The sequence below is a fragment of the Dromiciops gliroides genome, chromosome 6 (genome assembly GCF_019393635.1).
Source record: "Dromiciops gliroides isolate mDroGli1 chromosome 6, mDroGli1.pri, whole genome shotgun sequence".
NCBI lineage: Eukaryota > Metazoa > Chordata > Mammalia > Microbiotheria > Microbiotheriidae > Dromiciops > Dromiciops gliroides.
Genome location: NC_057866.1, coordinates 50,922,398 through 50,949,454, shown reverse-complemented (window position 1 = coordinate 50,949,454; position 27,057 = coordinate 50,922,398). Strand labels below are relative to the sequence as shown.

The 27,057-nt window shown below is 39.4% G+C and overlaps 1 protein-coding gene across 2 annotated transcripts in view; it reads left to right on the top strand.

The window, feature by feature from the left end:
• ZDHHC13 (zinc finger DHHC-type palmitoyltransferase 13) overlaps nucleotides 1-22,330 on the top strand; it is a 59,130-nt gene extending 36,800 nt beyond the window's left edge. For both annotated transcript variants that reach the window (XM_043973410.1, XM_043973412.1), the window contains exons 10-17: nucleotides 2,594-2,694; nucleotides 8,722-8,846; nucleotides 9,627-9,689; nucleotides 10,791-10,884; nucleotides 11,634-11,717; nucleotides 15,611-15,768; nucleotides 17,864-17,961; nucleotides 20,666-22,330. In XM_043973410.1, coding sequence (XP_043829345.1) covers nucleotides 2,594-2,694; nucleotides 8,722-8,846; nucleotides 9,627-9,689; nucleotides 10,791-10,884; nucleotides 11,634-11,717; nucleotides 15,611-15,768; nucleotides 17,864-17,961; nucleotides 20,666-20,804 — 862 coding nt within the window. In that variant the 3' untranslated portion in view covers nucleotides 20,805-22,330. The remainder of the gene's footprint in view (nucleotides 1-2,593; nucleotides 2,695-8,721; nucleotides 8,847-9,626; nucleotides 9,690-10,790; nucleotides 10,885-11,633; nucleotides 11,718-15,610; nucleotides 15,769-17,863; nucleotides 17,962-20,665) is intronic.
• Nucleotides 22,331-27,057: the final 4,727 nt, after the last annotated feature.

The following is a 27,057-nucleotide window of genomic DNA, read 5'->3' as shown; positions in this document are numbered from 1 at the left end:
CCAATTTTATTTTACCTTCATATCTGCCTTTTCTCCTTCCCAGATCCCTTTCCCTCCTTCCTTCATTGAGAAAGGAAAAACAAACTACACATGCATAACCTATATTGACTTTCTTGCCTTCTCAACGTGGAGACAGGGGAAGAAGGAAAGGAGAGAATTTGGAACTCAGTTTTGTAAATGAAGGTTAAAAGTTGTTTTTATATGTAATTGGGGAAAATAAAATACTAAATTTTTTAAAATGAGAAAGGAAAAACAAATTCCTGCACTGGCCATGTTCGTACTCCCCCCAGCCCCCCCCAAAAAAGAGAAAGAAAGAAAAGGAGTACCATTGTATACTGAATTTAAGGGATCACTTTGAGGGCACTTTTCATGCTGCTTGCCTCAAGCGTGCATGGGTGTGGGTTGTGGGTGTGTGTGTGTTGCTTGCCCCAGGTCCCCGAATCAGTAGTTATGGCTCTACTGCTTTGTCTGGGTTTGTGCCTTTTCCTAAAAATGTGAATGTTAATAATCAACATAATTAAATCCTGGGAGTTGTTGGGGTGGTTGAGCTTGGTGCTATAATTGTCGGTGGGGAAGCTAGGCTGGCAAAATTGACCAGCCTGAAGCCTATTGTTTCTCTAGGCAGTTATTTAGGGGAAATGATCCTGTTGCATTCACCTTTCTCTGCCTTTTCCTCCCCTTTGCCAAAGCATGGCTGTTTTGTTATTTTAACAAAGCCAAAGCCTAAGACTTAAAAGTTTTTCTTTCAACATGTGTGTAACTAATCCACTTGACAAAAATGAGTGAGAATCTTCATGCCACTTGGGAAATTTTGAACATACTAGGTTCATATCTACCTACAGAGGTGACTACAACACAGAAATGCTCAAGATGTATTCCATGTGTGGTCAGGAAAGTAAGATAAATTTAAATAAAGAATATTTGTTATATATTAGAAAATATTTATATAAATATACTATTTTATATAGTATATATACTATGGAACTTAAATACTAGAACAAGTTTGTAAAATTTTGACATTGTACATAAAATATTTGAAATCAATTTGATATTTAAATATACAAGCAATCATAGAATTGGAAAGGGCCCTGAAGATCATCAAGACAAATTCCCTTATTTTCCAGATAAAAAAACCTAAGGTTCAAAAAGATGAATTGACTTAAATAAGTCAATGGACTTGGAACAGTGAACGAGAATCAGTGATTTACTGATTTGTCAGTGAAATAGGCCAAGACACTGATTAGGTGCTTTGACAGCAATTTAGAAATACATGATTATACCTAAAACATTCTGTGTGTTTTAGCTTTACTGTTACAGGGTTAGGACTATTAAAATTTAAACTGACTAGCTAAACTAAAAGACCTAACTCTCTTTGAGAAGCTAAACTAAAGGAGAGACACACTTTGAGAAGTAAGGGAGCCCATTAGGTGTGGCTGCTGCCTAAGTGGCACCAAGGGGACAGAGATAGAACAACCATCCTTCACCCCACTTCTCCAAACCCGCCCTCAATAAGGGACATTCCACTCTCAGGTGATCACCCCCATCTACCATCTATAAAAGCTATGGCTTTTCTGCTGTTTGAGGAGATAGGTATCTCTACTAGAATGTTTTGTTTTTGTGGGGCAATGAGGGTTAAGTGACTCGCCCAGGGTCACACAGCTAGTAGAGACAGGTATCTCAGAGAATGTCTCTGAACCATCTCCCCAAGAGAGAAAAGGACTTCTCTGTTTGTCAGCTTTCTCTAGCACCTGTGTAATTTAAGATTCTAAATGTGGATTCTAATCTGTTCCCCCAGTTTTGGGGGAAACTGACTAAAATCACTGATAAAATGAGTTTAGGTTTTTAAGGGTTTATTGAAAAATAGAAAGAGAAAGATTGAGAACAGAATTCCAACAGCCTGGCATTCCTATCTTTCCTCAAATTTCCTGTGAAGTCCTCTGCCGCCACCACCACCATCAAGTCAGGAACCCAAAAGAGACAGAGTTCTCCACGCAGGCCCTCTTTCCTCCTTCCTGTCTCCTCCCAGGAAATAGGAGGCTCCTCAAGTTGATTGGCTGGTAGCCTTGATAGACAGCACCCATGAGCAAACGTCACTTCCTGACGCCAAGGAAAAGCCACATGGCCTTGCCCTCTGAGGCATTCTCCTCATGGCGGAGCTTTCCTATAGTAAGTCTCCAGTAGGTGGCGTCATTCCAATCATTACACACCTTATGTTTATTTTATTCTAATTGGATTTGTGTTCGAGAGGGTGTAATTCTTTAAAGAGGAATACCTAAGGACCTCCCACTACCACTCATTTCCCCCATGACATTTACAATTCTCTAAAACAAAAAAATTCTCGATGACTTGGTAAAAATATGTAAAAGTTTTAGGTTATAGACAAAAAAGTATTTCCTTTAAGAATTAAAAAAAATACACTGGGGGTTCGGGGCAGAAATAGAACTAAATATTGATATTGCATCGAATTTTCCATAAACATTTTTGTCCTTGTACCACCTGGGTTGATGTCTGGCATAAAGGGGGCACTTAATAAATATTTGTTGATTGGTTAATCATGCTCTTTAGAAAAAGGTTTTCCTTTTTTTTCCCCCAGGTACCTCGTGGGACACAAGAACCTCAATTATTTGCCAGCCATTATTTTGCTGAGCTCCATTTTTTGGATATCTGTGACGTGGTTCATCGTATTTTTGCCTGATATCCTTTGTGTAAATGAAGTTACATTTCTTATTTTCTTCCAATGCCAGATTAATTTCTCTACCCTCAAAAAGAAGTATCTTTATTCTGAATTGAGTATCAGATGAAATTCAGAGAATGAAGTTGAAATTCACATTCCTTTAAAGCAGGACTTCTTATCTGGATATTTTGAAAACAAAATGTTGATATATGTATTTCAACAGAATTGTTTTCCTTTGCAATCCCAGGTGTTTAATTTTATTTATTTTAAAACATTATTCTGAGAAGCAGTCTAGAGGCATCACCAGGCTGCCAAAGCAAATTCAAACCAAAAAAACATTAAGGATACCTGCTTTAAGGATTCTAATTAAAGGGGTTTCATTTATGAAAAATATGTTTTTAACCTTCTGAAAGAAGACTCATGCTGTGGGAACAGAAGATACCCAGGTTTTATTATTATTATTTTTATTATTATTAGGAACAGTAGCATGGGATATTACATTTTAAACTGTTGCACATAAATATGGTTGATTTCTTTAGTATGTCCCTTGAGCAGTTCAATCGCTTAACTTGGCTAGGAATTTTATAGTACAGGGATTCCTCAATAAACAAATCTGGGAACAAAACCCCCATTAACAAAATCAATGTAGGGGCAGCTAGGTGGCACAGTGGATAAAGCACAGGCTCTGGATTCAGGTGGACCTGAGTTCAAATCCGGCCTCAGACACTTGACACTTACTAGCTGTGTGACCCTGGGCAAGTCCCTTAACCCTCATTGGCCCACACCAGAAAAAAAAATCAATGTAGGTATGGAAGAGTTCTTGTCTCATTGTTTTTTTGTTTTGGGGTTTTTTTTTTGTGGGGCAATGAGGGTTAAGGGACTTGCCCAGGGTCACACAGCTAGTGAGTGTCAAGTGTCTGAGGCTGGATTTGAACTCAGGTCTTCCTGAATCTAGGGCCCGTGCTTTATCCACTGTGCCACCTCGCTGCCCCTCCTCATTGTTTTGTCAGTTTTAAAAGCAGCCAAGAAGGAGGAAACAATAAGTTGCTCTTAGATACAGAATAATTGTGGAACCAAAAGGCCAGACAGACCTGCCTAAATACAGATGTCATTTCTGGAGGGGAAAGGGGAAGAAAAGAAAACGCATTTATTAAATACTTACTTTGTGCCAGATTCTATGCTAAGTGATTTACAATTATTATCATATTTGATCTTCACAACAACCCTAAATTGTCAGTAGGTAGGTAATCACATGCTGTGATGGCCATTTCTGCAGCTGAGGAAACTGTGGCAAACAGGTTAAGTGACTTGCCTAGGATCATACAGCTAGTAAGTGCCTAATGCTAGATTTGAACTCAAGTCTTCCTGACTGTCTCTCTAGTTTGAAAGACCTAGTCTTTCTCTAGAGGGAAAGACGCCATTCAAGTGACAGCCTGATACAACAGCCATATGACAGGCAACTATCAAAAGAGAAATGAAAGTTTATCTCCATGTAGGCCCCAAAGACTTGAGCAATCGTAGCCTCCATTGCCAAAAAGGAAGGGAGGAAAGGAGAGCCTTTCTGGAACTCAGAAAGAGGGGGATAAGGTCTTGAAATGCATTACTATGTTATTTCTCATTATGGTCATGAAATTTCTGACAATGAAGTATGTCCCTGGGGTGCATCCTTTTTGTTAACAGAGGCATAGTGTTGTGATTAACAAGGAGTTAGGTTCACTTAGACCAAAGATACTTAGAGACTGTTAACTCTGAATATAATGCAAAACTGAAAGAACCTCCTGGGAGTCAGGCAAAACTGGTAGGAGACAATAGCTGACTAGACGGAATACTTCAGTTCCTTGTCTAAAGTCCACCTTGGTACACAGTTGTTCCTGAATAGTAAATGGAAAACATGCTTGCTGTTCATGAGAGGCTGTGGCTAAATCACTAGGTGGCACCCTTCTTCTTCAGATAAATGTGATTTTTCTTTCTTTCTTTTTTTTTTTTAAAGCAATGAAGCTGACCTGCATATACCATTTGGAAAGCTCCTTTTTGGACTGTGTACTCTGTAGTCTCATTTTCCTGTTAGAAATGCCCAGTATTTGTTCAAATTCAGATTCTTCATGTGTAGGATTTTTTTTTGTTTTGTTTTTATATTTTTAAATTACATATAAAACCAATTTTTAACATTTAGGTTTTTTTTTTTAATCTTGAGTTCTAAATTCTCTCCCTCCCTATCTCTCATCCTCCCTTCTCAAGGGAAAAGGCAATTTGATATAGGTTATACATTAGCAACCATGTAAAACTTATTTCCATATTAGTCATGTTATAAAAGAAAACACAGACCAAAAATTAAAGTTTACAAAAGTATGTTTGAAACTGCATTCAGATTCTATCAGTTCTTTCTCTGGAGGTAGATAACATTTTTCATCATGAGTCCCTTGGAATTGTCTTAGATCACTGTATTGCTGAGAATGGCTAAGGCAATCACAGTTGATCAGTATACAATATTGCTATTACAGTGTACACTGTTCTCCTGGTTCTGCTTACTTTACTTTGTATCGGTTCATAAGTCTTCCCAAGTTTTTCTGAACCTAGTGCATGGCTATTTTTAATGCATATGCAGACTGTAGAAAGTCACTTACTTGATAGAAGACCATTTTGTGGTGTACATCTAAGTAGTATCCTTTTTCACTAATTCAACAAGCATTCATTAAGCTTCTACTACACACTCCGTACTGTGACAGCAGTATTGTGCTACCTAGAGTAGTCTCAAAGAAGGTCGAGACATTTTTGCCCTTGAGCATTTTATAATCTGGGCAATAAAGTAAAACTGACACACGCAAAATTTAAATGAGGGAACAATGAAGTGAAAGATGGAATAGTATTAATTACATAAGTGCAGTAGGGATATCAGCAGAGAAACCTTCATGAAAGAGACTAGACTTAAGCTAGGCTTTGAAGAGTGATGCAGAATCCAGGTTGACAGTAACAGGATATAAAGAAAGGGGCTTTTGTCATCATATCTTTCATCTAGCAGCTGTGTTATTTTAGTTTGCCTTCAGTGATTCTTTTGTTGGGTTTTTATGACCATGACAGGAAAATTCAGTTGATCTTGTTTGCACAGGGTCATCTTAAAGTTATCCACGCAGTAGAATGGGCACTTCCAGGGAAGCCACATGTTGATGTAGCTTATTTTAAGGTATGCCACATTGATGTAAATCTGGTTTTACAAGGAAAAAAAAAATTAAGAGATAATTACTTTTCAGTGATCCATCCTAAAGTTCCTTTAAATAGTGAGTGCTCTTATTTAAAATATGATTTAATTTCACCCAAAAAATCAGTTTATACAGCCTTTATCTTTTTTTTTTCCCCATATTTCAACCAGCAAGCTTAGATCTTGTGTAAAGAGGGAGACAAAGTCAGGAGCTGTTACTAGTAATATCTTTTCTGCCGTGAGTCTGACTCTAGCTAGTTTATAAAAACTGAAGCATCTGAGTCTCCTAGGCAGTGGTTCTAAATTGGTCTTTATATTGCCACAGCAACTGCATTGTAATAAAGAGAGCAAAGAAGCTAGAGACCTCACCTGGCCCTTCCTTTCAATATATTCATCTTTACAGTAACAGTATGAAGATTCTGTACTCCCCAAGAGCCCAACAGAGCTCATACATGGGTGGCATGACCTATGGCAAGTGTTTGGCTGGTCCCAGACACATCAGGATCTGCTCCACCAATACCTCTGACCACAATGGCTTTGCTACTGCCCTAACTTGCCATCATTTCCACACCTACATACTAGAGTCCGGGGGAGTAGACACACTAGCTTTTGTAAGCCAGTATCAGCCTTTAAAACACAAACCCATCCTTTCCACAATAGACATAGCCTTTATTTTGAGAAAACTTCAAGGGAAATGCCAGGGTGCTAGATTGGACTCTTCTTCTAAGAGAGGAAGGGGGGTGCTGCTGATGGGAAGTTATCCACACTTAAAGGCAAGTTTCCTTGTTTGGGGATATCCTCATTGCAGATAGGATAAGGCAAGAGCCATTCCTTGATCCATTCCTGATGTCATTCCTCCACAGGAGGATGCTTGGTGTTAGCCTATACCAGCTAATTGGGCTGAGAGGAGTCAATAATTCCAGATAGTGATAGATCTGTGATTTCATCAGTGCATCTGTTCCTTTCATTGATGCCACTTGTGACCCAGCCAGGCCTTTTCATTATGTGCACTTCTTGGTCCTGCTCCCCCACAGATCTTCCACAGAGGATCTACCTAGTGGTCAAGAGGCCTTCCCCTAAGTTTTTGTTTGTTCATTGTTTTCTTGAGTCTGAATTTGTTTTGTTGCATTTTATCAGTGCAACACTTGAATCCAGAATTAAATAGGGAGTGGAGCAGGGACTAGTGATTTTAATGACTCCAAACTTCTGCCAGAAAAAACAGCCCGTCATTTTATTGCCAATATACTTCTGTGATTTGACTATGAATCATGGAACAATGTACCTTCTGAAGAAATAAAAGGAATGTCACTCTGAGGGCAATGGGGAGACACCTTATGGGTGTGTGCTAGCTATAACATATTATAAATATGTACAAAAATTAACTGGGGAGTCTAAACCACATAATCCTTAAAGACAACTATAAACAAGCCACAGCGAAGGGTACTAACCATTTCCCATGCTTATTGGGTTCAACCACACTTATGGTATGTGGCCTCTGGATTTTAGGGTGTGTTTCTTAAACCAGTTTCTACCCCCAACCCCTTTAAATGACAATTTCTGTGCTATGCAAGAATACTAACAATAGAAAGACTATGACAGTCACTGGATGTCAGGAGACTCACCCTTTTCTTATAGTCAAAATTAGTGTTTATAAGACTAATCACTGTCATCATTTTGTCACAATGACAAAGCAATTTTTCCCTTTGTTATTTTGTTTTTCGATTTCAAAGCGATTTCAAAAGGGAGATATATCTACTTAAGAATATGTTCTTTATTAAGCCCTCTGATCTCTGCTGGCTGTTCCTAGTAGGTGGTTTTTTCCACTACAAATAACCTTACCATAATATTATGTACACTACTGTGATTAAATAGAACTGTAACCTAAACAATGTGGGTCCTGCCTCTAACAACCCCCATCATTTTACCTGGCTCTTTGTGAATCCTCCCCAGTTGGTCTCTCTCAATAGTTGAGGGCCTTCCTCTTTATCTCTTGGCATTAAGAGTATACCAAGGTAAACAAAAAAACAAGCAAACAAAAAAAGGGCAGCTAGGTGGCGCAGCGGATAGAGCACCGGCCCTGGACTCAGGAGGACCTGAGTTCAAATCCAACCTCAGACACTTAACACTTACTAGCTGTGTGACCCTGGGCAAGTCACTTAACCCCAATTGCCTCACCAAAAAACAAAAAAACAAAACAAAAAAAAATAGTATACCAAGGTAATGGTAAGGCCTTTCTAGCTATTATCCCTCTCTCACATGTTGCAAGGCAATTCATTCTTCTTAATGTTCTAAAGCCTATTTACACCCAGCCATTCAGCTTTCCATTGTAATACTATTACAAGGATTAGTAAATGTGAATTGTACCATCATCTAAGATAAGTAAATTTTTCAAGCTTATCTAACTTACATAAAAGCTGATTATATTTGAAATTTTTCTTACAAAGAATGTGCTGCTTTAGATTAACTACAGAAGCTGCTTTTAAATAGTTTTAGCATAATTATCAATAAAATTAGATTTTCCTTCCTTCTTCCTTGCTCTTCCCTTTCTATCTTTTTCCCCTAAAGTATTTAGAGATTTGTTTCTTCTGTTCTTTAGAGGCTAAATATAGTCTCGTAGAGGTCCCGTAATAAGAAGCAAATATTTTGAGGTGAAGTAACACCTTAAGCTATTATTAGCTACATGTTGGGGGGGGGGGTGGAAAGGGAAGAATTAACTACTAGCTGTTTAGCTACTGAGTCTAAACAACTGGGTGATGGGATAGACCCTGGAAGGAGGAATATGGTATGGAAAGCTCAGTCCCATTTGATTGGCTAGAACACTGACTCCTATATTCCTTGACCTGGCTTTTACATTTAACAGGCACTCCTCTTCAGGTTTCTTTCTTTCTCAGTGTGATTGGCTTCCTCTACTTTTTCTACAAAACCTGGGTCACTGATCCTGGCTACTCCAGAACTTCAGAAGAAGAAAGGAAAACGGTAAACTCTTTAAGTAGCTCCATTGATTTTTACTTTTGTTTGAAATGTAACCGTGGAATATCTCCACTTTGTTTTGTTCTGTCTCTATTTATTATCAACAGCCAAACCTTTGTTGGTGGACTGTCCATAATATATTAGGTGGCATAGTTAGTAGTGTGACACTTCGAATGAGGGAGACCTGAGTTTGAATCCTGCCTCAGAAGCTAACTGTGGGACCCTAGGCATGTCACTTAATCCCTCTGGGCCTCAGTTTACCCAACTGTAAGGGGAGGAGGTTGGATTCTAGCTCAAAATCAGGGTTCAGTGATTTCTGACTATTTTAAGGCCTTTCCTGTGGTAGTCCTTTCCTCTCCACTTAGGCAGGACTGCAGCCAGAGTAAATACACATCCTTAACAGCAGGACATCTCTCCTTGTCTGTGAGTGCCAGTGAAGTGCCCTTTAACAGGTTGGTGAGGGCACTTCTGACCTTTACTGGGCAGTCGCTTCCCTAAAATCAAGAATAAATATGACCTATGGTGCCACCTTCTCTCTTAACATCTGACTTTGTTCACTAGTCAGAAGAAGCAGCAAGTTGTCACTGAGATGGTATTGCAAGTCTATATGCATCCAGATTTATGGACTACAATAGAAAATGTAGTCTTGAAAAGTTACAAAATTTCCATTGTATAACGAACTCTTCCAAATTGTTTTCTGTCTACCTGTGGTCTGTGCCATGCTCCTTAGTCATACATAATTAGATAAGAAACAAAATCATAATGTCATTTTCTTATGTCTTTCAGAATATCATTGCCCTTGCAGAAGCTGGTTGCCTGGATTTCAGAACATTTTGCACAACCTGTCTTGTAAGTGAACCTCTTCTGTGTATTCTTTTTCATAATAAAAGCAAACTACTCAGATGGCATTACAGGGGTAGGGAGTGGGAGTGGGGTGTCTCTCTTTCATTAAGAAATTTTTTTTAATATTCCTATGTTCCTTTATCTTTACCAAGATCTGATTTTTAAGTAATGTCAAAAAGATCATCTGCCATGGGAAAGTTTTATAAATACTGCATAATGTATGTACAGCTTACCTGTCTTAGGAAGAACACCGGGTGTGAAATCAGAAGGCCTGTGTTTGAGTCTTGATTCTGCTGTTTTCATACCTGGTTGATCTTGGTTATTTAACCTCTCTGGGCTTGTTTTCTTATCTTCAAAATAAGTGGGTTTGACTTAGTTGATCTTTGGAGTCTGTTCCAACTTTAAATTCTATGAACTCTCAATTATTCACTTTAAAAATTATCAGTGACTTTTGTTTGTCCCTAGTAAGCTTCCCTCTTCTACCCAGCATGTATTCTACTGTTTACTATGGCTTGCTCAAAAAATAAAAACTAACCTTAATATAAATCATGATAGTAAATCTACTGCCCAAAATTTTAGGTGTCATTCTAGAGTCAAATTGAAATAATCTATTGATTGTCTGCTGTTTTGTATTATCTATACCCTAGCTTCTTAGCTGTGGGTCGAGACCCTATATGGGGTTACATAACTGCATTTAGGGGTGGTGAAAAATTTGGCAACACTAAGTTTATTTATACCTAAGTTTATATATACCTATTTGCCCAGGGTTGTGTAAAAGTTTCTCAAGCAAAAAAGGGTCACGAATGGAAAAAGTTTAAGAAGTGTTGATCTCTATCCCTATCTCTTCATTAAATAATAATTGAGATTAATATTCAGTCTATAATTCAAAAAGCATAGAGATCACTAGTCCAATCCCCATGTTTTCAGGTCAGGAGATTGAACCCCATATAGAAGAAGGGACTTATTTAATGTCAATCAGAAAGTATGGGGCAAATAATATTTATAAAAAATATCGTCTTTGTCTAGGGCTTTTTCTACTATGAAAGTTGAAGCAATGGCTGTCTTTCAATTAATGCACAATGTGAGTGCTTACATGTCTGTTTTTAGGTGAAGAAGCCATTAAGATCCCTCCACTGTCCTGTCTGTAATTCCTGTGTGGCTCGCTATGATCAGCACTGCCTGTGGACTGGACGCTGTATAGGTGAATCTGCATGTTTATGTCCGTGTGGGCACGTGGGCATACATGTATACACATTTAATTAAAAACAACAAACTGATCCTCTGTGATTAGCATAGGGAAGGCAAAGATACATGTTTTGTTGGTCCTTCCATCTTAAAGGAGATCATCTCTTGGAAAGTAGGAAAGTGGAGTCCTCAGGGATTGTAAAAGGGCTCAGGGGACCCAGCCAGCTCTCCACCCATCCTGGGGGAGGAGAGCCAGAGGCAGCCATAGACCAGGGCAGGTTTCTCTGGGGCACCTTCTTGTGCATTTCACTCCATCCACAGACCTTCGTTTCTCTCGCAATGTCTGCCCTTTTGTAACATAAGAGTCAGGTGTCTCAGGAGCAGTAGCCAGCTATTGCAATGTGGTCAGTGGCTCCATTTTCTTTGTGTTTATTATACTTCTACCAACCCCTTTTCCTAAAGTTGATATTCCCCATTTCGTTGGTCAGGGTCACTTTTATTGTTCATTTTAACCATATTTAAGATGAATAAAAGGGTTATTAGAGAAAGGGACAGACTAAAATTCTCATTGGGTTCCATACTTCCCTAAGAGTGGCTGACAAGCAAGATGACAATTGTTGGGTTTTGTTTTCATTATTGTTTAATGGGATGACCTTATTTGTATTTCACTTCATAAAAAGCCTTTGATAGAAAAGTGTTAATTATTTTAAAATGGGAAAAAATTAAGAGGAATTATTCAGTATTTCTTTTCTTTTTTGAATTCAGGTTTTGGAAATCATCACTATTATATATTCTTCTTAATTTTCCTTGCCATAGTCTGTGATTGGATGTTATATGCAACTCTTCTCTGTAAGTATGGTTCGTTGGTTGTTGTTTTTCCACACATTGGTCCATCCACCCATGGCCTCTCTGATTACTTTTCTACCATTCTGCCTCAATGTTGGTAAACCACACAACTTCCCTCAGAGGCTCTTCTGGTTATTGAATAGGGTAAAATAAATATTAAGTGCTTTGAGCCAAATGTATGGTATTATACAAATATGAACTACATATCATATAAATACTATCTGTTATTATTGTTGTCATTCACAAATGGCTATCTATGGGACTTCATCAATTTTTGAAGTCATAAGAGGTAAGGGTATTGTTCATTAGTTTTCATTCATAACCTAATGATTGAATGATGACATTGCTCTTTGGATTGGCTAATGGCACCAAGCTAAGAGATATTTCCCAATAAACTTAGAAGAGATGAGAATTTAAAGGGTTCTTGTCAAATTGGAAAAATTATTAGACATACAAGTTCAGCGAGGGCAGGCCACCTGGGGAAATAAGATGAACTACCAGAATTCCAGATGAGAAAGAACCTGCTTGGTGCAAGTATATTGGCAAAGAATGATGAACAATCAGCTAAGCCCAAACTGGATGATGCTTTAAAACACACACACACACACACACTATGATCCACAGGTGGGAATATAGATGTAGGAACTTAGAGAGAATGGGAGGGGTCAGGAGTAGGAGCCTGTGAGAAAAAACAAATCTGTGTAGCCTGGAACAAAGAAAGCTGTGAGAATTTAATAACATTATGAAAGAACACAGTGGCCTTTTACAAAGGATACTAAGCAGTTCTTCTCCATTTCTCCTATCGACTGATCAAAAGGAAATTGGTTTAAATTAAATCAGGATGGATTTGGTTTATGTGTTTAAAATCATTTCTAGACTATTTCTTATGGGTGGGAATTTTTCCTGCCTTTGAAAATTATTCAGTCGTGTTATGTTGTGAGTTTGGTTAGCTGTGGTGATGGACACACCTCTCAAACCAGTTCCTTATGGCACTCCTAGCCCTGAAATCACTTCTTGTGGCAACCTCTGTAACTAAAAGTGGTTGCCAACATATTTGCCTTCCAAGCTTCCAGAGTGTTGTCCTTTTAAAACCTTCTGGGTCGTGCCTGGCCATGCAAAAAGGAAAAGGCTTTTTCTAGTATCCTAGCTCATTTGGAGAGTTTTCCTTTTTAGGCCTGATTGCAAAGCATATTCCTTGAAAGACCTTTCTGTATTGGTCTCAGAGAAGGGACTTGTACTTGTCACTTGGACTTTAGTTTAATGGAGAGGAACCAAGTTTTACATCACACTCATGTCTCTCCTCTTCATTCTCTTCACTAAAAATAATCGTTATCTGATGCCTGCGTCCAGCATAAGGATGTATTAATAGGTATTAATAGGGTTGTAAGTTAGTTCCAGTTACCATCACTTACCGTCTTGCCAAGAGTCCTGGATTTGCAATGAGAGGCCCTGCTATTTTACTAGTTCTGACTTCTATTTTACTACCCAGGTGACTTTGGGGAAGTCACTTTACTTGTAGATTGAAATGGGTCACCTCTAAGATCTTGTCCAGCTCTAAATTCAATGAGCCAATAAAATAAAATAAATAAATTCAATGACCCAACCAACTCATTGAAAACTCACTGTTGTTTTTTTTTCTTTTTTTTAATCCTGGCACTAGTAATTTTTTTGTTGACTCATGTCTTCTCAACATTAGTTATACTTTGCATTTTACATTGGGCATATACTTGAAAAGGTTACCACATTATATCTAATGAACTTCCTGCTAGCACTCCACCTCCACCCCTCCAAACCCTTGCTTTCAGAGCTGCCTGCTGTGTGGCCCAAACACAAACTGCTCTCACCATGCTCTCTCCCCTCCTCATGGTAGTCTGTCCAGTCCGTCAGCTAGTTAGCAAGTGCCTCACAATTCACTTCCTCTGAGTTAAATAAGGGTGGAGCTTAAATCATCACTACTCCCCAAATCCACCTGTTGGGGATTATGTGATTTTATGTAAAGTCCTTTTAAAGGAAGCAGCTGAGATTTAAAAACAAGTGGATGCCCATTCTTGCTTGCTCCATGTCAGCTGTTCCCTTCACCTGCTGTTGGAAATTGTAATGATTACTTTGTGACATCAGGTGCGTACCAGCTATCTCCCTTCACCATCCTAATGAGCTTTATAGAGAGTATAAATTACTTTAACTTGTTGCCTTGATTGTTGCCCCCTGATGATTGCTGGCAGAACATTGCTGGCATGTATTCATTCAGGAAAGGTGGGTGGGAGTCTAAGAGCTTTAATTTTTAAAAAAAATTCGGGAGAAGGAAGGGCTAGATTTAGGAAATTTACTTCAGGACCAAATTGAACAAATGGTCTATACTAAAGACAGCACACATTTTTACTGCATCTCAGGAATTTATAATTTATAATTTTCCCCTTTGGCGGGGAAAGTATAAAATGATCAAATTGTCAGAGGTATTTATGAAAGTCCATTGTGCAGCTCTGCAGAATTGTAATTTTACAAACCTATCGTCCTTTATTTTAAAAAGCTATTATCCTTTCTACATGGTCGTGGTGATTGTAATAGTTATTTAATTTCACTTTGAGAGACCTGCTCCTTCATTCTCTTTCATCATCAAGGGCCACCTCATTTCTCTCTCCATCTTCAGGTGGTTCCCTCAGGGAACTCTAGGTTTGGTGTCAAGAGTCAGGAGAGGTTATGGATAGATGAAACTTCCCACTAACTTAATAGAGGGGGTCTGGAGAGAGCCACTAAGTCGGGAGAATATAGATCCAGCTCTGCATTGTTTTCCTGATTCTCACTGTCTCTGAGCCTTTCCCTTCTGATGAAGAGGCACCACTTACTTTGATCTTTGTATATCCTTGGTTGATCATCTGCCAGAAGGAGACATGACACAGTGGGCAAATGGGTAATAGTATAGACCTGTTTGTGTTCACCGTTTTGTTACTGCAAGTGCCTTTATAAGTCAGAGTAAGGTGGAAAGGTGATCTGATCGATTCAGAGATCCTGGCTCTTCAGCTTAAATTCTCCGTGTCTGGGGCAAGTTCCTTTCATTTCCATACCCTCAGTTTCCTTACCTGTGAAATGAGATCGGATGGACTAGACCAGAGCTTCCAAACCTGGGGTACACACAGTCCTCAGGGGAGGGGGTGTACAAGGACCTTATCAAGGGTTCATTTTTCTCTGTAAAAAATTAATGTTATTTTCTTACATACATATACATGGTAAACTCTAGAATTTATTTCATATTTTACATTGATAAGTGCAAGAGGCCTATTGAAAGCCATAGTTTGGGGATCCCTTGGATTCGATGATCTCTAAGTTCTCTTCCAGTCCTCCCCGAGTTGAACCCTGCATAAAGAACTTCTTAACCTCCCTATTAAGAGAAGGTGTGCTATTTGCAATTCTTAGACTAACTAGAGCGTTTTGTAGAAAAGGAATGGTTGTCCCCCCTTTCCCCCAAGCTTTGTGTGTGTGTTATACCAAAAACAACACACACACACACACACACACACATATATATATATGATATAATTATTTTCAGCTGGCAAATCCTCAAGTGAGTCACTTTCTCCCAGTGCATTTTATGCCGAATCTGCTAGCGTTTTTTTCTTTTTGAGTTTAATGGCACCTTTTTCCCCCCGTCATTTCTTTTCTCTCTTCATTTGTTATCAACCCACAGCCTATGGTGATCCTGAGAAAACATCTTCTCATCTTAATTCCAGGTCTGCTATTCACACCACAAATTTCTGGAGTTTTCTGACATGTGCACACATAGACTGCATCTTGTTCTCCTCCACTGGACCTGCAATGGTTTTATCCTTTTAGAGAGAGAGAGATCATTCTTCTGTTTTCTTTGTTTTGTTTCCAATTAGTTCCTTTTTGTTAATCCACAGATTGGTCCAATCATTGCACTACAACCTACAGTCAAGATGGAGCCTGGACCTACCTCAATCAGATTGTGTCCTGTTCTCCTTGGATTCTATATATCTTCATGCTGGCGTCTTTCCATGTATCATGGTCTACTTTTTTGTTATTAAATCAGTTCTATCAGGTATTATTTTTACATCTTATAATGTCTCTGGGAACCATTTTCTAGCTACTTACATCTCTATTCCTTCATTTCTCTTATTTACTTTCATGAAACATTACCAAGGCACATTTCACATTCTCCAACCACGGAAACTGTTGCTTATGGTGGTGGTTGGGGAAGGAATGAAAGGGTGAAATAGTAGCTAATTGATGTGGTGATAATACCTCTAAAGAGGGTGGTAGCCATTGCAGACCTCAGGTTCCTGGGCACCAGCCAACCAGCCTCCACCTACTTTATTCCCAGCTATGCATGCCTCCCTTCATGTCCTCTGAGTCTGACATCCTGCTACTGCTGCTCACTCTTCCTGCTACTAGGAGCCCCTTGTTGGATGGACAAATCATGGCTACTTGAGCCAACTCAAAACCTTCATTATTCGGAACCTAATTCACTAGAACCTTCAATTCACTAACTGGGACTTAGTCGCTGTGTTTCTGCCTTTAAAATAAAAGAGCGTATAAGAGAAAAGCTGATGGGAGACATTTAGTCCACAGGATAACTTCTGAGGACAGCATGTGGTGGTTGTGGATCAATCCCGTCTTCCACATTGCCAGGAGTGGGCAGTGAGAACGAGGCCCTGCATGACTCCCAGGGGTTCTGAGAAGTTCTGTGTTTATCTAGAACTTATACGTAAGGCAGCATGGAAATCATAAAAGATTTAGACTTCTTACTGTAGTTATGGAGGCAGAAAAGTTAGCTCATAAATGAGTACCTTTATTTCCAGTGCCCTCTGCTAGGTGCTAAGGATAGACATGAAATGAGAGTCCCTGCCCTTCAGGAGTTTACAGTCTAATAGAGGAGTTTTTCAAGGACACAAGCTTTGTTTTTTAAGGGTTTTCTATTTAATGCTCAACCAGCTAGGAAGTCATACTATCTTCTATTCCTGGATTATTTGGGGTCTGTGTCCTAAGTCCTAACTTGGTTACATTTTTAACCATATGACCATGGGCAATTTACCCCCTCTCTGTGAACCTTGGTATCTGTCAAACGAGGGTGCTAGATCATTTTACCTTTTTTTTTTTTTTTTTTTTGTGGGCCAGTGGGGGTTAAGTGACTTGCCCAGGGTCACACAGCTAGTGTCAAGTGTCTGAGGCCAGATTTGAACTCAGGTACTCCTGAATCCAGGGCTGATGCTTTATCCACTTCGCCACCTAGCTACCCCACTAGATCATTTTAAAGGGACCTTACACTTTTAATATTGAAGGATTCTGTGAAATTCATCCTGTTAAATTGAAGTTTGGCTACAGTAAATCCAAAATCATAAGGTTAATTCAAGTTACACCATTTTATTCTTACCTTCCAGGTGTGATAATTGTCAATCTTTTCTTTTCAGAAATTTGGCATATAAACGCTACCAAAAAATAACTCTGGCTTTATTCATAAAAACAGGTGCTAAATTCAAAACAATATATTCTAATATAGACCTTAGATAATTTCCTTAATCTGCAAATGAAATGCAGATTGTATTTGTAGTTCTTATTAATTGTATTCATAGTCAGAATTATTAACTTTAGGTTGGAACAAATGACTATTAAGGTCCTTTCCAACTCTAAATTTATGCTCTACCCTATAAGATAATAAAGCAATTTAAAAGAGCCAAGTGTGTACCTTTTCATATTCAATGTTAAATTTAATTTTAAATTTTTACTCATATATGTATTATATATATATATATATATATTCTTCTACTCAGCTGACCAACTCTTGTATCAAAGAATTGAAAAAGAGGAGGAGAAAAGGAGTTCAGAAAAGCTAACCAATATGTCAGCCAAGTATGACAGTGTATGCCATGTTATATACCCATAGCCCCCCACTTCTTCAGAGAAAGGAGAGATCACACACTTGTTTTATGGCACGATGGTTTCTTAAAGGAGGTTAATACCAGTTTGATAGATAATTGGTCAAAAAAAGAGCAACTACAATATGTGCAGGTTGTAGGCTTCATTTTCTGGTTGAACAGCTAAGCATCATCTCATTTGGAAAGGCTCTTGAAAAGCTTTGGATGCCCTTTAACATGTCAGGAATAAATTGTTTTCCATTACCTTTGCTACACTTTCAGATTGCAGTTTTGGGCTTGACGTCACATGAGAGAATCAGCCTGGTGAAGCAGAGCAGGCACATGAAACAGGCTTTTTCACTCAGGAAGACACCATACAAGTAAGTAGGGATCTCCTTCCTCAGCACAGACCCGGGCCAGCCGCCCCAGTGGGCAGTGTCCTGGCCAGCTATCACCCACAGCTCCCAGAATTGCCCTGCCAGTCGTCCTGATTCCCACCCCCTGACCCTGTCTCTCTCAAAAGGGCCCCCCTCTCTGAGCTCATGGAGCTGCTTGCCAGGACACTACCCAGAGAGAGTCCCCAAATAGCTGCTGTGGTCAGACCTGCTGTTCGTGGGCAGCTTTTGGGCCCTGCTTGACATAAGCCATAAGCTACTTTTGAGATGATGCTGAGGCAAGTGGTGTCTCCCCACAAGCCTCACAGTCACAAGGCTGCACGTTGCTCATGTGAAGGTATCAGGATGTAGATAAGAATTCGGTGAGGAAGCCAGGCCACGAGGCCCTCTGTGAAAAGAGGGTAGTCATGAGGCTTGCCAAGACTCAACCTGGCCAGGCACCTCTGTATTCCTTTGTCTAGCTGCTTAATTTCTCTATCTATATCAAAATGAAACTAGCTCCTCAAGTTTGTGCTGCTTTTTTCTTTGTTTTTATATCCAGAGCCATAAACATATACAAAATTGTGAAGTTTATTCCCAGATGGAGACAGGGGTATTTGCAGAAAAGTCTTAAGTCTTTGGTATGTGAAGACTAGACTCTGAAGCTTATCTGTACCCTGGCTTCACATGTCAGGTCTAGGAATGCTGCTGAGGTGACCCAGAGCCCCCTCAGGCAAATGTTCCCAGTATATCTCCACAAGAAGTCTATTTTAAAGCCCATCACAGTACAAGATAAAAACTGTTAGGCCTTCTCACAAGAAAGTCAGGAGCTGGGACTTGGCTGGGCTGCAACATGCACAGAGAGAAGAGAGAGATCGGCTTCTTTGGAGAAATGAGGCTTCAGGAGGTGGTGAGGAGATAAAGGGCCGGGCTTGCGATGATAACTTCAACGATGCCTCAGTGATTGGGTAAGGAAAAGACCAAATACATAGTGCCACATTTTGGCAGCCAGAAGTAGATAGCAGGGAGGGAAAAGAAGAGGTATCTGCCTTCCTGCCAAGGATGGCTCAGCCTCTGAGGACTGACAGGGCTGCCTGGCAAATGCTGTCTGGCAGTGTTTCAGTGGCTGACTCTGAAGTCTTTCCGTTTTTCTACTATCAGCATGAGTAATAATACTCATCATAAGAGCGAGCTTATTGATAGAGATCTTTAAGGCTTGTAAAGCCCTTTACTCATTTGACTGCATTTAGTTTTCACAACAACCTTGAGAGGTGGTGCCTCCCGTGTGCTAGGCACTGTACTATTATTATCTCCATTATTTAGGTAAGGAAACTGAGGCAGACAGATTAAATGGCTTGACCAGGGTTGCACAGCTAGTAATATTATCCCCATTCTACATATAAGAAAACTGAGGCAGAGAGAGAGGCTACGTGTTTTGCATAGGGCCACACACAGCTAGTAAGTATCTAAGGCAGGATTTGAACTCAGGTTTTCCTTCCTCTAGGTCCAGCACCTTATCCAGTAAGCTGCCTAGGTATCTCCAGAAGTAAAATACTTCTTACTAATAAGAATTCCAAATATGTAGAGAGCAATGACCATGTACAGGGTATTTTATGCTAGGGACTTGGATCCAAAGAGAAAACACATGCTCCCCTCCCTCAGAGGTTTACAGAATAATAGTATTGGCAGAACAATGTGGTTTTCTTAAAGTATCAGGTAGCTTAAGCTAAGTATGATGCAAGTGTTGCATCCGATAAATGCTAGAGATGAACAGGCAGGCATTTATTAAATACCTGCTATGTGCCAAGCATTGTACTAAGCACTGGGGACACAAAGACAAATGTCCCCTCCCCACAGATGCACAGGTTGGCACGTACAACTTAGACACCTGAGAGTGTATACACATGGAGAAGTAGATGGAAGGTAAACTTGGAGGGGAAGTACCTTCCTTCAAGTAGTGCTTTAGCTAGCGTGGAGATGGGCAAGTGTGTGAGGAGGAGCCATAGGACACAGAAGTAATCACCAAGGGCAGGAGCAGTTGGGAAGGCTTTGTAAAGATGGTCCAACAGCCTTGAGGGAAAGGGAGGCTTCAGACAGGCAAAGGAGGAGGAGGAGAAGACCTTTTCCAAGTAGGTGTGAGTAAAGGGACAGATAGGGGAATGCTTATGATTTGCTTGGAAAACAATGAGTAGTACAATCTTTCTGGTAAGGTGTTTTCCAGGAGAGATGGTAGAAAATGAGGTCAGGGCCACATTATAAAGGGCCTTAAATGCCAGCAGAAGGAGGTTGGACTTAACCTTCTGGGCCATGAGGAGCCATGTTGACCAGAGCAGTGATGAATATAAACCAATTTTTTAATAAGGATTCTTTTATGGTAGCAGAGTATAGGATGAATTAGGGGTGAGACAGGCAAGGAGGCCAGAAAGGGTGCTACGATTATAATAGTCCAAGTATGAAGTGGTAACCTGGACCAGGGGAGTAGCATTTTAAACGGAAAGGAAGTGACATTTTGATGGTACTGACAAACCCTTGGAAGATGGAGCCTACAACCACTGGAAAAGCCACGGTAGAGTAACTGGGGAAAACCAAGGAAAAGGACCCCTGTAAGGGACTCAGACCAACAGTAGACCTGGACCATTCAGTAAGTAATGCCCAGAGCTGATCAGAGGCAACCCACTAAGTCCTGTTTCTCTCTTCTTTCCTTGGGCAGCCATGGATTCACTCAGAACCTTGCTGACTTCTTTCAGTGTGGATGCTTTGGCTTGTTCAAGCCTAGTGCTGTGGATTGGACCTCCCAATACACTGTGGTATTTCACCCAGCCAAAGAGAAGGTTTTACGCTCTGTATGAAGAAAAGCAACACCAAATTCTGAAATATAAATCTGACTTTGTTGGGCTGGGGCACGGAAACAATTGAAGTTCAGAAGTTTATCTAAACTGAAGCTAACCCTCAAATGAAAGCATTCTTCTAGGTCTTCATATATTAGACAAAATGGGGGCCTTTCAGACAGCTAACCTCATTGCACTTTGTAGTTTCAACAAGATAAACTTTTCCTGAATTATCTCAGCAAGTTCCTTAAACTCCTTTGATATACTTTTTTTTCACCAGAGAAATGCCACTGTTAATTTTTTTTTAATTTTGAAGATTATATTCATTGATTGTGGATAACATGTATTATATTTTCACATTGTATTGGCTAATTCAAAATAGTTTTATTCTTAAAACTAGTACTTTTTGGTAAATTATTTTTCTTTATATTACATCTATAAATCTGTATAAAAAGTATTTGAATGGATATATCTTTTTTGCTTTCATACTTAATAAATTGGGTCTTTTATACAAGTAGGTTCATTCACCCAGCACCTCTAGAATTTAACTGTGCAAAAGGCATACATATATTAAAAAAACAAGTTAGACTCACAACTGTATAGTTAAACTGAGAGTTTCATAGTAGGCAGATTCACGGGATTAGATTCAATTGCCTACATTGGCCAGAATGTACAAATACAGACTTACAACCATCAGACACAGTAACATAGGAATATAGATTTCGAACTAAAAGGGACCTTTGAGATCAACTTATTCTCCCTCTCCTTTTACAGATGAGCAGCCAGGGGCCAAAGGAAGTGAATAGATGACTTGACCAAAGTTTCACAAATAATAAGGAGCAGGCTAGAATTTTAACCCAGAACCTTTGACCTCATGTCTGCCCCCTTTCTACTCTGCCTTGCTACCAGATGAGTCAGATCATAAGTTTCAATTTCCCTTTCTGTGTAAGAAAACATTTCAAGTCAGGCAAAAAGCACCTTCATTTTAAGGAAAATCTTTACATGGCAGCATAAAAATACAACTGAAAGTTAGGTCTGGCCATTCACTTTACCAAGGGATTTTTCATGACAAGATGTATCAGAGGGCACTTTTCAGTACCAGACATCTCAAAATGTTAAAAAAAGAAATAGTATCTGATTTACACAAAACTTTAAAAATACATCTGTTGCAAAAAACAAGGCATGTTTATGTACTGAGTTGAAAAATTACTGTGCATTTCCGTGCTTATTATTAATCTCTAGACTGTGTTGAAAGTACCATTGGAAGTCGTCTAGTTCCTTCTGCTCATTTTACATATGAGGAAACTGAGGCATAGACCAGTGGAATAACTTGCCTCACACCACACTGGTAATAAGTGGCAATGCAGGATTCAAACTCAGGTCCTAGGACTCCAAACTCCATGTTCTTCTGTCTGGGCCTTGGTCTTTAAGAACCAGCTAGTTGGGGGCGGCCAGGTGGCCCAGTGGGTAAAGTACCGGCCCTGGATTCAGGAGGACCTGAGTTCAAATCCAGCCTCAGACACTTGACACTTACTAGCTGTGTGACCCTGGGCAAGTCACTTAACCCCCATTGCTCTGCAAAAAAGAAAAGGAAGGAAGGAAGGAAGGAAGGAAGGAAGGAAGGAAGGAAGGAAGGAAGGAAGGAAGGAAGGAAGAAGGAAGGAAGGAAGGAAGGAAGGAAGGAAGGAAGGAAGGAAGGAAGGAAGGAAGGAAGGAAGGAAAAGAACCAGCTAGTAGCATCAGGTCAACACAGCTCTTATGCAGAATTTGAGCAAAAATGGAGATGTATAATTACCATAATCCTTTTCTTTGGGCCCAGGGTATCTCTAATGCAATAAAGAATGGGATACAATCAGCGTCACTTCAAAATGAGGTGTTTGTTTTTTTCCTTTCAGAATTCTCAGTAGCATTTTAACTGTCTTTAAGAATAACTTTGAAATGTTAAACTTAATTAAGGAAAGAGAAAGCATATGTACAACATTCTAAATTGAGTTGCCTGATTTATTTTTATGGAACCACATCTGTACTCACCTTTGTGCAAACACAAATTTGCAAGGGCAGATGGATTTATTAAACCCTTCCAGCTCTTTTTGTATTTCTTTTCCAAAAAAACAGTCACAAAAAAACCATGTTGCTATTTAGAGTCTACATGTGCTCTATTCTCCAGATTTGGATTACAGAGAGCCCTCGATTCAAATCCCTCTTCTGGTTTAATAACCTTGGGCAAAGCACCTGACCTGTTTCCTCAACTGTAAAACTGTGATTATGATGCCTGAAGTACTAATTCCACAGAGCTATTGTGAGGATGAAATGAGATAATAAATGTTTAATTGACTGAATTGGGATAATTATAATAATTAACATATAGAGCTTTAAAGTTTACAAGGTACTCTACATATATTGTGATATTTATAAAACTTGGTCTACCTTAATGTCCTATATAAATGTCAGTTGTTAATATTACTACTTCACAACTTTGAAAACCACACATTTTCAAGTTAAGTAGTTTAAATAATAATAATAATAATAATAATAAAAAGAGCATTTATATAGTGATTTATGGTTTATTTACAAAGATGTCATTTTATCCTCACAATATCGGGAGGTAAGTGCCATTATTTTTCCTCTTTTATAAGTGGGAAAGCTGAGGTACTGAACAGTTAACTGACTTGCCCAGTGTGATGTAGCTAATGTCAGGTCAAATTTGAACTCAGGACTTCCCGATTTCATGTCCAGCAGTCTATCTTCTGTGCCACCTCAACACCTTAAAGTTCTCTCAAGTGGTAAGGACTAATTTCCACATATCTGTAATGCAGCCGCTGATAGATGCAAGTACAGATGACTTTTAGCCATAAGCCAGAGAAGAGTTACGTTAATCCTCTGTGGGTCCATCATAGTGTCTTGTATATAGTATAGGTGCCCGTTATGTATTATTAGTTGGTTTGATACGATGTATGAAAGAGTGAAAATAATGAAGAGATGGCCGTTAGTTATCTTGGTATTCATCCATCTATCAATCAATCAATATTTTTAATCTATTCCATCAGTCACTCCCTAAAATAGCTACACAAATGCTATTCTCCTCAGATCCTTAATCTCTCCTCCTCCCCATTTGGAACTGATGATCTCACCTCCTACATCACCCAGAAAACCAAAAATAACTGCTGACAGTTTTATCTGCAATACTTCCCTACCTCAACAAATCCCTTCCCCTATATTCTTCAAGGCCTGGAGGAACAAATGCCCCACACCCTTCTGCCTGCACCCTCAATCCCATTCCTTCCCACCTCCTAAGGGGGCTTTGAATCCATGTTCATCCCCCTTTCCAACATGTTTATAGCGTTTTCCTCTACACTAGACGACTAGCTTCAAACAGTGCCCATTCCTTCCGAGCTTGGAGAAATAAAAATAACACCTTTTGCCTTGGTCCGACTCCTATCCTATCGGAACATGAGTCAGAGTTCCTGGTTTCTAGTCTGGATTTTGCCATTCACTCTCTATATGTGTGTGCTTGACTGTTATTTCACTTCTCTGTCTACTTCCTCATTTGTAAAATGAGCAGGCTGTATTGACTAACTTCTCTAATATCCCTACAAGCTCCAACATTTCATTATGTATTATTCATATCTCTTCTTTTCACTGCCAAACTCCAAATAAACTACTCTCTCAACAGTCACCAGCATGCCCGCCTCCTATCAAAATTCAATAGCCTTTTGACCAGTTCCCATTCTCTTTGAAAATTGATTCTCTTCTTCAGTTTCTCTCACTTGCCCTCTGTAACACTACTTTCCTGGTCTTTTTCTTACCTCTCTAATTGATCTTCCATTGCCTCTTCCTTAAGTGTGGGCATACCTGGAAATTTATCCATTAATCTTCAGCTCCTCTTCCTATGCTCTCTCATTTTAAACAACTTCTACAAACTATGAGGATTCAAGTCTACAGCTTTGGTCCTTTCCTAGCTCCCTGGATTATATCCAGTTCCCCACAGAATAGTCTCATTCAGGATTTTTTATTTGCTTTATTTTCATTAATTTAATATTTTTATTGCCTCAATGTCACCATGTCTATTTTAAACCATGACCTGTCTCTTCCTCAAATGGCTCCCCTTTTATGTCAGTATAACACTACCATTTCCCATCTACCCTACCCTGGACTGGAATCTTGGATTCTTAGAATCATCTTTGATCTTTGCTTCTTACCCTCAAACCTGGTTTACTGTAACAACCTCTTAAATGGTTAATACTGTTCCACTCCATTGATACACAAATGTTAGATTATTCTCCCTAAACTCACTTTCAATAGGCTACCATCAACTGGCTCCACCTTAGCACTGCCTCCTCACATAACTTCACCACATGGAGTCCCCAGTGCAGCAAGGTCAATCTCTACCCTCAACACATGCCATGCTTGCTCTTGCTGCTTCTATTCTTCCCACATGGAATCAATGAAAAAGAAATGTGAAGAAGGGCAGCCTAGCAGTACCAAATTTCAAAGTACATTACAAAGCAGTAATCATCAGAACAATAATAAGAAATAATGGTGGGTCAGTGGAATAGATCAGGTACACAATACACAATACTAAATTACTATAGTAAGCTTGTGTTTGATAAACCCCAAAACCCAAGCTTTGGGGGCAAAAACTCACCGTTTGACGAGAATTTCTGGGGAAACTGAAAAGCAGTTTGGCTGCCTTCAAAATTTTTTTCATTGATTCTCTTGAGATTCTTGACCTTTTGTTCTTCCAGATGAATTCTGTTATTATTTTTACTAGCTCTATAGAATAACTCTTTTGGCAAGTTTGATTGGTATAACATCTATCTGGCATTTAAAGTCCTTTACCTACCTTTTCAGCCTTACCATACACTACTCCTCTTCCCAAATTCTTTCTTGCTGTTCCTCACACATAAAAATCAACTTCCAGTCTCTGTGCTACATTGGCTATAACCTATGCCTAGAATGTACTTCCTCCTTACCTCCACTTCTTAGGGTCCCTTGTCTTCCTCAAGGCTCAGCTCAAACTCCACCTTCTACATGAAGCCTTCCCTGATCATCCCATTTCCTAATTCCCAAAATTACCTTCCAAATATCCTATTTGTACCTAGTTATTTATGTATTGTCTACACCAATAGAAAGTAATCTTGAGAGCAGGATGTATTTCATATTTGTTTTTGTGTCTTTAGTTCTAAGTACAATGCCTGATACCTAATGGCACTTAATAATTTGTTGTTTTTATAGAATTATGGCGAATTATGAGATTTTTGTGCTGACCAAAACATGGCCAAAAAGAAAAGAGTTTTTGTTGTTGATGGGTATGTACGATAAAAGAAAAGAAATAGGGATCATTCCTGCTTAACTAGTTTTGTTTGCATATCAGTCAAGGAGGAGCTTGGGAGTGAGGCTTCCATGCAGTTTCCATTTTTGAGGGCAGAGCCCACAAAATGTGTTTTGGAGACATGAGAAACAATCAAGTATTTAAAAGGAATTTTTAACCCTAAACCAAATAGTTGTCTGGGGCCAAAGGCTGCAGGTTTGCCTAGGATCTAACTTTCTTTTTTTGGGGGGGGGGGCAGGGCAATGAGAGTTAAGTGACTTGCCCAGGGTCATACAGCTAGTAAGTGTCAAGTGTCTGAGACAGGATTTGAACTCAGGTCCTCCTGAATCCAGGTCCAGTGCCTTATCCACTGTACCACCCAGCTGCCCCTAGGATCTAACTTCTTAAACTGTGGGTCAAGACCCCATATAGGATTGTGTAACAATGTGGGGGGGGGTTTTGCAAAAAATTTGGCAACAGTAAAAGTTTATGTATACCTATTTTATATACTTATATACCCAAGGCCACATAAACATTTCATGGGCAAAAAGGGGTCATGAATAGAAAAGGCCCTGGCCTGGGAGATGGGGTACTAGTCAGAAGAGTAGGTTTTAACTTAGACGGGGGTATTCTCCTTACTTTCTTCCCTGCTCATTATGGTGACTCAGTCTCAACTACACCCTAAAAGTGTCAACCTACCCTTATCAAGTAGAATCTAACCCTTTGATACAGAGAGCAGCAAATGGCCCTGAAAAACTAAAGTCAGATAGATAATAGCATAGAGTAGCTTGAAGACCGTGAGAGCAGTGGAGATATCAGAGAAGAGCCAATACCAAATGCCCAGCAGAGAATAGGGTAGGGACATCACTGGAGGACCTTGGCAGCCCTATAGCATTATAGGTATGAGTTGTCCTGGTCACATTGGTTCCTGATGTGTGTGGATATATATGTATGTATATGTAT